General features: G+C 39.6%; 1 protein-coding gene across 2 annotated transcripts in view; it reads left to right on the forward strand.

The window, feature by feature from the left end:
* The window catches only part of LOC134537299 (centrosomal protein of 120 kDa-like), a 46,184-nt gene that overhangs the window by 15,299 nt on the left and 18,636 nt on the right, over nucleotides 1-12,249 (forward strand). For both annotated transcript variants that reach the window (XM_063377590.1, XM_063377591.1), the window contains exons 7-11: nucleotides 88-337; nucleotides 2,389-2,524; nucleotides 3,724-3,827; nucleotides 6,760-6,942; nucleotides 9,149-9,244. In XM_063377590.1, the coding sequence (XP_063233660.1) occupies nucleotides 88-337; nucleotides 2,389-2,524; nucleotides 3,724-3,827; nucleotides 6,760-6,942; nucleotides 9,149-9,244 (769 nt within the window). The remainder of the gene's footprint in view (nucleotides 1-87; nucleotides 338-2,388; nucleotides 2,525-3,723; nucleotides 3,828-6,759; nucleotides 6,943-9,148; nucleotides 9,245-12,249) is intronic.

Here is a 12,249-nt window from a genome sequence, read left to right on the forward strand (position 1 = left end):
ATTTTTAATATTTCAAAAAATGTCCTTAATGTAAAATTGTTAGTATTGTAAGAGCTCCTTGTTCGGAGCTGCAGTGTGGCGTTGCAGGTTCCACCACCCGCATGCGGAGGAGGTGAGCGAGCAGCAGGCCTCGGTGCTGGTGCGAGACGCCGGCGAGGACGTGCCGGTTCAGGGCGTGTCGTGCCGGCTGGGCATCTGCTGTTCGCCCGCGCACGTCGCGCAGCTGCTGCTGAGCTGCCCTCCGCACGGCAGCGTGTGTGCCCGGGGTCCCGGCGGGCAGACCCTGGTGCTGGCGTCCTCCGCGCTGGACACCGCTCCGCTCCTCGCCACACGCGAGGTAACACCATCCCCCTCCCTGCTCAGTGAGATGTGCGCCCATCATCACCCATCGCTCATACTTTTCTGTATTATCACAACAACAAGCACCAACCACGCCTGAATCACCTTGCCAAAACCATCACTAACGACTTCTATTTCACCAACTCAAATCCGCTCGCACGCAGTAAAAATTCCAATTTGTGCAATATAAATTGCTATGCACACATTGTGCTGTCTCCAGGTCAAGTTCTCGACTTCCAAGCTTGGAAATCCTCAGCTCGCACACGAGCTCACTCGCGCTTGAGCCCTCAACTCCTATACGGGGACACTGCTCCGGCATCTGGTGCACAAACACGCCCATCACCTGCACCGACAACAAGAGCGCTCCGGGAAACAAACAGCATGCCGCTCAAGGCGCCCACTCCACCAAAACAACACTGGATATGGCGAGCGGAAATAGCTCATCACAAAATGATCATCGTTTCTTCCCTCTTCACTCAATTATTGTGCTTAACACCACCCAAGGGAATTCTGCTGGTGTTCTTTGACAATTTGTAACTTGATATGAGCAGCTGTGTGTGGAGGACAGTGTGTCTAACAGCCTCCAAGGGAACTATGCTGGTGCTCTTGGACATGGACAACTGTGTGCGAAGGACAATGTGCTTGTACTCTTGGAAACTTTGATGGACAGCTATGTGTAAGAGACAATGTGCCATAAAGCACCCAAGGGAACAGTACTGTTGCTATTAGACACTTAGATCTTGACATGAACAGCGGTGTGAGGACAATGTGCTAAGGCAGGGGTTATTTACACATGCAACTATGAAGTGCAGTTAGGTAACAAAAACTAATTATAAGTTAACGAAAGGCAACTGAAATTTAACCATGTGTCAGGGTTGTACCACTGTATCACCAACCTGTCTTCTGTCTTCTAGCACGTTTCAAGTGTCTTACTGACGTGACACCCACCTCAACATTTTTTTTTAATCTTAATGTTTCCAAGTTTTCTTTACATTACCGTAATACGATTACAATACCTCTCACGTGTAACTAATTTCCAAAGTTTATAAATTCCAAAATAAAATTTATTTAATCAGCTGATCAAAAACTTTTATTTCAGTCAAAATACTTCTTGGACGAGCAAACTTCAAAATGTCAAACTATTCATTGCCAAATGTGTGTAATAAAACCCACTGGACTATAAATGCTTAAGTGGGAGCTGTTTCATTGATCCCGTATTGCTACGTAACAGGCCTAAAAAAATGTTGATCATGAAGACTATAAGTTGATACTGTGTATTAACAATATTACTATCTGCCATGGAATATCAAGTTCAACACTTACAGTTAGATGCGATGGAAAGGACTACATACCACTAGACCCAATTTAGTCGTTAGCTCCAGCCAATGATTGCCAAATGGCGGTCGAAACTCGTGCAAAACACAGCCCACCAGCAACATGGCCACATTTCACACAAGGCTTTCCACTTCGCCATGTTGTGTGCTGCCTATTTCCGACGAATTTTCACCATGAGCACAAATGTCTGCCCGACGAATTTAAGACAGCTTAATGCTGTTCTAGTTATATCAGTCTAAACTCATATTAAAAAGGTGAAGTACCAACAATAAACCACACGCACTATATCTTGCCAAACTAACAGCTGCTTTTCTTTATAACAGCAAAGCCATCCTCGTCACTGTAAAATTACAATATACAGCAACTTTATTTCGATGAACCACTCATGTTGCTCGTACCAAGTCCAGGACGCGTCTCTTCCACTCCCGCTCTCTCAGCACAGAGTGGAAAACCTTCCACCCCTCTGGTGGGATTGCTCAAGCAGTGACCCGAACGTACTCCCGTACCACGCGGGAGCGTCAGTTCCAACAGCGGCCCGACGCACTTCGCGGCAGTCACCCCAAATACCTCCACCGCGCATCACAAGAGCCGGTCGCCCCAGGCGCACCGACCAATGTGGCGAGCCCAATAGGCTCGTAACATTACCACTGCGACACACACACGTGTCGAGTGTCTCACCGCCGCCAGGTATGTAAAACTGTGGCTGTGATGTAGAGAGAGTGCTGCTACTGGAAGAGCCTGCAGAACGTCTCCACCGGCCAGCAAGTCTCCATTGTGAAGATCTCGCTGGTGCTGGAGGACTCTGGACCGCAGCTCTCAGCGGAGGACCACTTGGAGAGGAAGCTGGCAGGTCTGGCACTGTGGTGGCACACGTTGGAATAGTGTACAGAGTAGTCCGGCACCTGTTGAACAGCTCGTGTTCATATTCCAGCTGTCCTTGGCTGCCAAGTCGATTACTGCGTTGCCGGCTTTTATTGTTTACTCATGATTACCATTAGTGCCTATTTTCATTTCAGAACATTTTTTCTTGTTTTATAATAAATTTCATTTCCATAATTATTTTTTTTAAGAAGAGACCTAAAACACGGACACAATGTGATATCAGAGACCTTTTTTTTTTTTACAGTAGGCCTAGTGCTCATCTGAATGTTGTCTTTGTAAAGAGAAGCTTATTACAACTTTTCAAATATTATTGTACTTTATATACTTTTTTTTTTTTTAGTTTTCCAGTATGACTGCTAATTCGGCATGATGGTGTCCCTCAATGTACTGTACCTCTACAATTACTGCACTACATGCAGTAGTATTACATAGCAGCCCTTTATAGAAGAAATTATGGAAAGTTTAAAAATAATAAAGTTACAACAACCTTATAATCTACTTGTGCTAGCTGCAGAATCTTGTCTGTTGGCTAAGTCTGCTACATTCTTTTTAATTCTCACGTCCATGGGTAAAGCAGAATTGTTGGTGAGGGAATATTGCAAGTTTAATGCTGACACATTATGATTGAATAGTTTTGAATTGTTCATATCTCAAGTTCGTGCAGTGCCTGCCATCTTGTTACTGGCAGACAGGCATGGCATGATGCGAGAGAAGACGGGTTTTCTCAGAGTACTCCTTTTTCCTCAGTGCTCCATTCACATCTCATCCTCTTATTGTCCAGAAACATTTTTACTTGCTAGTTCATTTAGCCACTTCATTAATTTTCAAATTCTTGAAACTTTTTGACTATGCTAAATTTGGATGTTTTTACCAGCACCCTGTTTTTGGTCAGTAATGTCAGTTATGCACACAGATAATTTTAATGGGTGGTTTGTTTTGATCACCACTTCATGTCGCGTGCGTTAGACTTAACTCCTACGAGGGTGCTGGAGTTGTTGGTTGCTGCTACAGTTAAGGGCTAGCCGACATTGTACTATTATACATTGGCATGAAAACTAAATGAAGGCCTAAAACATTCATTGAACAAGTGATGATGTTTGTATACTCTGTGTAAAATATTCTTGAGTGATTGCTGCCAGCTGAAAGTGACGTGTGGACGTGTTGCAGGGTGCGGGTTGGAGAGGACAGCGGTGAACGAACTGACTGTATTTAAAACAGTGGAAGAGCTCGAGGAGTGGAGACTGAAGCAACAGGAGATGTTCGCAGCACAGGTAGTACACAGCTGACTGAGGTTCAGAAACAGATAGTAGCTGTGTTCCAGGTCCCAGCATCGATAATGTTGCATCGCTCGTGTCTTGGCTGCAATTACATGTTCGGGGAGGGGGGGGGACACAGCGGCATTTGGTTGTCAGAGCTTTGAAGTCGTGTATGGGACCAGGATCGTGCCCAGGTAATGGTGAAGGAGGGGGGTTCAAAATAAGCATTATATAATTTTTTTAATGAGATTTTTTATAAATAAAATTTTTAAATAAAATTGATTGTCACACTGAAATCTCTAGGAATACTATACTTTTATAAAACGAACATTCTCATATAGAAATATTAGTCGTGATTTTGGTTGGGAAACAAAAACTTATACATGTAATAGTTTGGTTTTTATTTAATGGTTTTTAATACTATATGCTTAAATCAGTTGTTTGGTGATTAAGTTGAACAAGTCATAAATAACTACATATAAATTAATTAAATATGTGAAACACACAGAACAACTTTGTATGAAATACATACAGTAGTAACATGCGTGCATACCGGCATAAATTTATACACAATTCCTGTAGCTTCTGTGTATCAAGCTTGCCGGACTTTAATGTAAAGGAAAAACATTATTGAAGCCCACTAACGATTTTAATAATCATTCTAAAATAATCTCTGAGTAACCTTACTTAGTTAAGTTGCTATTAATTTTTTAGCTTCTATTCACTTGTGTTTTTCTTTTCTTTGAAATCCTGACTGCATAATGCCGGGCCCTCGGCAGGTGAACTGGATAGCAGTTAGTGATAGATCACTATCACATTCATTCTTGTGCAAGGATGCATTGCTAGTAGATGCAAACCCACAATATAAAACATTTGGCTATCTTCGGTTAATTCTTAGATACCAGTGATATATTTTATACAGCTCCTGTGGTACGACAGCCATGTCGGATTAGCATTTCTGCAGATTATTGAGCATATCTTGTGCTACATATACACATTTGTAATACTGTGCAAACATGATCCGTTACCGGCTAGACACAAGGACGTGTTTGCGAGGGGGTAGTCTGCCCCAGCCGCCGAGTTAGAGTGGCGCAAGATTGTTGTAGACAACAAAAAGTATGAATTAAAAGCCAAATAGAAAAAGTAACTTAAATATCTTCTAATGTTTTGATTTTACTTACTGTCAATATTTCCAGTGAAGACCTTTACTACTTAGTTTCTAGTGAGTTTGCAGGTGGCAGTTTTGCATAGTAGCTGTGTAACACAAGTAAAGCTACGGTATGTGTTTTTGTTTTAATCTTATATTTCCACATTGGATCTTGAACATATGTTATTGCTATAAATACAGTACATAAAATGTACACTCTAACACTGGTAACTACATAGGGTTTGATCAAATTTAACTTAAAATATTACATGTAGTGTAGATATGCAAAAGTAATAATTCCTAGTACATTAATAGTATAGATTAGTCAATTCAGACCGCCATGTTGTATAACTATAACCTTGACCAACAAACCATCTTGCATTACCTATATCTCGGCCGCCATCTTGGATACCACAATTTTATGAGGGCACCGCCACAATCTCAGATTTTTAATTAAATGACCTCACCGGGTTCGAACCGAGGACTTCAAAGTCAATCACGTGTGTTTTTTTTATAAAATTTTATTAAAATTTTAACTAAATTTTTATAGATTTAAAAATTATTTCAGAATTTTAAATATGGTGGAGGTGAAATCAGAAATGGTGGAAATTTTTAAATTCCAGGATAGTGGTTAAGTTCTGGAATCCAAGATGGTGGTTGAGACATAATTAAAAATGGCAGAATTCAAGATGGTGCCCAGTCTCAAGCTCTTTCGAGATGGCTGCTGGGGTCAAGGTCAAGGCCATTCAAGATCGATTCTGGGGTCAAGGTCGTCCAAGATGGCAGCTGGCTCTGGCTTTACAGCCTTAATAATGTTCCCGGATTGCCTGTTCTATACTACTTACGTTTAATTCTGTATGTTGGTGAGTGTGTGTATGGGGGGGGGGGGGGGGTACTAATCATAATTTCTGCTACAGGCAAAGGAATGCTCAGATCAGTCTCTGTTCCTGGCTAGACAACAGTAAAAACTGAACTGAAATGGAAACTGGCATTCAAAATAAACAATGAGCAACCTTATGACACGGGTAGTGTAGTAGCAAGGTCAAAAAAGCCTGAATTCACATGGAAAAATCGTGATGCGAGCTGCTATATAGGTTCCGAATTGCAGAATGTACCAAACTGAAAAATGCCTGATTAAAGAATGCCTACTGTATTAAAAATGTTATGTTAAAAATCATATGTTATTATTCTAAAATGTTACTCAATACATTCCAATTAGAAGTGACACATACAATAAACTAAAATATAAGTGGAGACCTGTAAAATTCACTTTTTTTTAGACACCAGGCTCGATTACACACACTTGTACTGGAACAAGTCAGTGTCTTTCTTTCATTGGCTGTTACCACATTTTACCTTCTGTCTGGATTGTATGCGGCTGAATAAATGGAAGTCAGTTATTTTCTCATTGTTTTCTTTTTCTTCGGGCGTGTCAACTCATGTACCAATGAAAATGTCAGTCTTAACATATAATGAATAATATACTTGCTAGCCTGTATCAAAATAATAATGCAAGTCTTCCAGGTCCCAATAAATAAGACATTTATTATAATACCTCCAACAGATACGCCAAGACACTGGATATGTGACCAATCATGTGGAGAAATACATTAATAGCATAGTAGAGCTAGCTTGTGGCACACATCTGTTGTTGCATGCTTTAGGACAAAGTAAGTTAATACAGAATTCTTATTGCAATTACATTTTACCATCAGATATAGATCATATTGTACTAAAGTCTCTTAACATTCAATTTTTTAATTGGAGGTTTTCGGACATGCATGCGCCTGCTGTTTGCAGATGTGCGAAAAGGAGAAGGCGCATCTGGAACGTCTGAAGCATGACTGGGACACAGAGAGAGAAGGCATCGAAGCTGTCCTCGAGAAAGAGCGAGACAGATGTTGCAAGATGGCAGAAGAACAGGAGCGGGTCTGCAAGGAACTGGAAATCAGTCGCAAGAACATTTCAAAACGAGAAGAAGAGGTGAGCGAGTGTGACGGAGGAACCTGTACTTTAGAACTGTCTCGAAGGATACTTTTCTTTATAACACTCATTGTTGCAGCTATCTCCAGTCCTCATAACCACTAGTTCTATTGCAATCAATACCACAGACAGAGTCGATCATCTTTCTTCAATTTGTTTGTTTCTAAGGTTAAACTTGTGCACACAAAACATATGTAAGCAGTGGTAGCCAACCCGTGGCTTGCGTACCAAGGCTCGAGCAATGACCGGTCGCAAAAACAGAAAGTCAATACTCTATGTTAAATAGAACAAAATAACCTCAAGAACTAACTCTTGCAAAATTTTGATTTATAGTGTTCCACCTTCTTTCCTGTTGCTACTTACTACATGAACGATGGCTGTGATTTTACTGATACAATGCTTAGATGCATTCGTGTTTGTATTCTCTCACAAATCAAATGATATTAAGTCAGCGTGAAAGGGGGAGATATTGGTTGGTGGTGTTAGATCATTCCAGATTCCAATCAGCTTACTTTATGTTTACATTTTTTGTATTGGCCCTCTCCATTGCCACCCGTGATCTAATGGATGGGAAAAAAACTAAACCAACGAACATTTTTAGGTGTACATATCTTTATTATTATTTATATTTGTATCGTTATCAAGACTTATTGTTGTATTTATACAGCATCTACCGTCCTAATATTTGACGCTTTCCGGAAACATGAAAATTATTTAGAAGATGGTCATCAGTAAACAGTGTAGTATAAAATAAAAATAAAAAATACTGACTCAAATATATGGTTCCGCATCACAGGAAGTTTATAAATAAGAAACAGTTTGCTACCTGCAACTACCATTACTGCACGACAAAGTATGCTGCCAAGTTCTCTTATCATTTTAGTAACACAATTAACACATGGTCATATATGGACGTATGGATATGCCTGATACAACTGCGAGATATTGGCATATTCTAATTTTTACTAATTCGAAAACTTATGAAATAACAACAAAAAAACAGAGAAAATGACATATTTATTCTAGTTTCAAATTTTGGTAACTATTCACCATTATATGCGAGTCAGTTTGTCCTGCTTCAGTAATAATTCGCCAAAATGTTTGTTATCATTTCTTGAAAAATGTTTCTAATAAATTAATGAACATCAAGTCGGTACCAAGTGGTTCAGAGCCTATTACAATGTCAGCTGTTGAACTTGCCCTGTGCATAGCAGTGTGAAGTGAACTAGCTTCCGACAAAATGCATGCCACCTGCATGTAATAAAGCAGCCTTTCCCCTCTATAGTCAGTTGAACTTCACCGGTAGTATCTGTATTGTTACGAGACAGCCAGAGGGCTGGAGTGGCGCTTAAGGGGGTGCCTCCCATTTCAGGTCATGATTTTATATTTATATTTATCACTGATCAACTTTTAGATTTTTTCAATTTTTTAACTTTAACAAAATGAAAAATATATTCAGCGCATATGTTTTGCATAATTAGCTGCCAAAGTTACATTTTTAACATTTTTGGGTTGTACAAATACGGAGAATTAAATTTATTGCAGAACTGAAACTTTTTAGGTTTAACTGCAATGCCACTGCCTACTTCAAAATATGGTTTACATTTCTATCACAAAAACCCATTTCATGTGTTTTGGCTGTCAAAATCGTAACACATTTGAGAATTTTGAAATGCCAGGTAAAATTAATTAATATTTTCTAAATACTAAACATGTAAGTTCAACAAAAGATAAAAATTCGAGGAGAAGTGAGCATCATCAATATTGCCATTACTACTTGCAGTACATAAATGGTTAAAAGCATATTTATGCAAAGTTCATTTATCCGGCATTCTATTGTACATTCTGTAATACGGCACCAAATGAGCCGCTTGTGGATTTCGGGTGTAGTCTGGTTGTAGCCCTTGAGCCAGCAGCGTTTCCAGTTCGCTCAGAGTTCATTGTTACTGTTTGGTTTTCATTTCAGTAGTGTTTCCTATAGAAGGTTACATTTCGTGTTCACATTTAGTTACATTTCGTGTTCACATTCAGTATTTCCATTAAAGCAATGTTGACGTTCAGCAATCTGGCCGGCAGTGGCCCCATGTGCTGAATGAAACACGTATCGCTGTAAAGGTTCAAAGAAGGGAGCCAGTTCCTCACTACAGCGTTGTGCGTGGTGGCAGCTGACACGGCCGAGCGCTGAGGTGTGTGCTCCTGCCGGCAGGTACGTCAGCTCCAGGAGAAGCTGGAGGCTGAGTGGACCGACAGACTGCTGCAGCTGGAGGAGCTCACCTCCCGCATGGAGCGAGATGCAGACAAGGTACAGTCACCCGTCGCGTTCCTCAGTTCATACTCTTGTAGTTACAGTCGAGGCTCTTAAGGGCTCCGCCCACCCGGGCACACACACGGTGCGCAGAGCTTCAGGAAAAACAACGCAATTTCAGAACTACTCAACATATCCGAGTGGGGTCTGCTTACGAAAAGCATTTAAGAGTTTGCTGAGGGCCGAAAATTTCTTTTGATTTTGGATTAAGTTTTTAAACTGTATTTTCAGAAGAGTTAAAATGGCTAAAATGCATGTTTTCAGAGTAATTTTTAGGCGTAAAACAACCGGTAAAGATTCTTTAAAGCACTTAAGGGACTTGTATTACACCTTCATCTTCATTTCTCTGCAATATAATGTTACTGTCACCGGTCAAATTTCACAGTTTTCCTGTGACGACTAGAAGACTGAGCGCCAGTTCAGAGCCTTGCGCTTAGAGGCTATACCGCGCTAGAAGCACCAGCGAGCGTCAAGCTTATCATCTCGCCTCACTGACACACATACACCCCTGACGAGGCAGGCCACTTAAATCCAGCATGTTCAGGAAGATGAGCAAGCTAAATAAGCGATTTGGCCAGATCATGAAACGTCATTGTAGATTAAACAAATACGAAAGACAAATTTAAATACTTACAAAGATGTTGAAAACAAGTTTTTTATCGCATTGTGTCATTGAGCAATTGAGCAAAACCACCTAAAATAAACCCTAACAATAGCAGCTTGATTTTTGCTGGATCAAACAAAATACCAAACTAGATAGGCTAATGCCAGATTAAAGATATCACATTGTGTCCGTGACCGAACACTCAAATCCACCAGTAGTATATAATAGTCGGTCTGGCTACTGAAGTCAGAGTAAGGATTGAATTTTCGGTCCACCATATTGTATTGTGATGTCTTGGTGGCCATCTCGGATAACATTGACCCTTAACCTTCAAAATTTGTCTAAATTTACCCTAAATTTGTCAATAACTCCAAAATTTCCAGTTTTTAGAAAACAAATTCTTACAAAAATCTCAACAATTTTTGAATAAACAAAAAATTCATTTTGGAGGAGTAAAAAACACGTTAAAAAATTCAATAATTTGAAATGCTTCAAAAGACTTTTGCCTTTGAAGAAATTAAAATTCTTCAAAGATGCTTAAATTCCTCACCTACAAGCCTCCAATAAACCCCTGAGGACATTTGACCTTGACCATTAGGATGTCATGGTCACTATTTTGAATCGTGATGTCATTATTGCATTTTTTGTTATGACCGCCATCTTGAAAATTGCAATTATAATCAGAAAAATGGGGGGGAATTTTAAAATTAATAAAAAATTGTATGGACAAATTATGCCATCATGTCTGCCATCTTTAAAATCCATAATTATTAAAAAAATATTTGGGCAAAAATTTTAATATAAAAAAATAATTATTTAAATACAATTTTAATAAAATTTTAATTTTAAATGCACTTGTGTCATGGAATCCTCTTCAAACATGGCAAGAGCAAAAAAAAATGGCGACGGAAGCTTCCTCTATGGAAGCCAAGTAGTATATAATAGGGGCTCCGAGATCAGGGTTCAGGGTGTGGAGCCGAGAGCCGATCCACATCTCTCACGTCACGTCAATCTTTGACGTCACGCCGGCCATCTTGGATGAGCGTAACGGGACACAACGTAACGGGACACAATGTAACGGAACAAGTAGATTACGATGGCCATTTTTGATCCGCCATCTTTAAATCGAGCGCCCCACTCATTATGACGAAATTTTCGTCTCTGTCGCCATATTGATTTTTTTCTGTTCCACTGGAGGCCGCCATCTTGGATACCGTCGAATATGTTTCTGCTGTTTGTTCCTAGAGAGCGCCAGCGTCGCTCTGTCTCATCACGTAAGGTCGATGTTCCATTACCTACAATAGCTATTATGGTCCTTATCGACATATTAAATTTAATTTTTTATGAAAAATATATTGGAAGCGCTGGGATTCGAACCAGCGCAGCTCTGATCTCTAGGTTGGAAAACATACGCCTTTAACCGCTCGGCCATCGAGACATTTACCAGACTGAGAATTAAATAAGGTATATAAAAAAATAACATGCATAATTGGACTTGTAATTTTTTTTAAGTTAAAGTAAAAATAACACCACCTGTTCGAGACAGAACCACCATCATGGATTATGAGGTCACCGTTGCAATTTCCGTTATGGCCGCCATCTTGAAAATCCGTAATTTTTATTTTAGAAAATCGGGAAAAATTTTAAAAATCATTAAATAAATTGACAATAAATATAATGATAGATTATATCGACTCCCATCCCTGGTTCGAAACCGGTGAGGGGAAAAAATAAAAAAAACATCAGATCCTTCCTCCACAGAAGTCACCTACAGACCAATCTACCGTCACCAATACCAAGATTCATATATCGTCAGCTGATATGACGTCATGTCCGCCATCTTGAAATCACCCGCTGGATACCACCATCTTGTTTTCGTCTGCTAGAGTGTGCTGATGACATGTTAGTTTAATTCCTACCTGCTAGAGTGCAGTAATCATTTATTACCGAGGTGCCCCCGCCATCTTGAAATTCGGCCGCCATCTTGAAATCATGTAATAATGTAGCTAGAAAAGCAGGAAAAAATCCAAAATTCATTAAATGAATTGACAATAAATATAATGATTGATTCGATCCGCTCCTGTCCTTGGTTCGATACTCAATCGATACGATAATGTTTAATTTTATGGAAAAAAAAATAATTTCAATAAACCACGTTCAACATTCTTAAAGAGACTTTAAATCCCCTACTACCATCATCCTATCAGACATCAAGACCACCATATTGGAAATTCGTAATTTTAATGCTAGAGATGCGGGAAAAAGTTCAAAATTCATTAAATAAATTTGTAATTTATATACTGATTGATTAGATCGAATAAGGTCCTTGGTTCGATCCCTGGCCGATACAAATCAACTTTAATTTTAAAAAATACCACAAAAGCGACAGGTTTGAGAA

This window comes from Bacillus rossius, chromosome 12 (assembly GCF_032445375.1).
Source record: "Bacillus rossius redtenbacheri isolate Brsri chromosome 12, Brsri_v3, whole genome shotgun sequence".
Lineage (NCBI taxonomy): Eukaryota > Metazoa > Arthropoda > Insecta > Phasmatodea > Bacillidae > Bacillus > Bacillus rossius.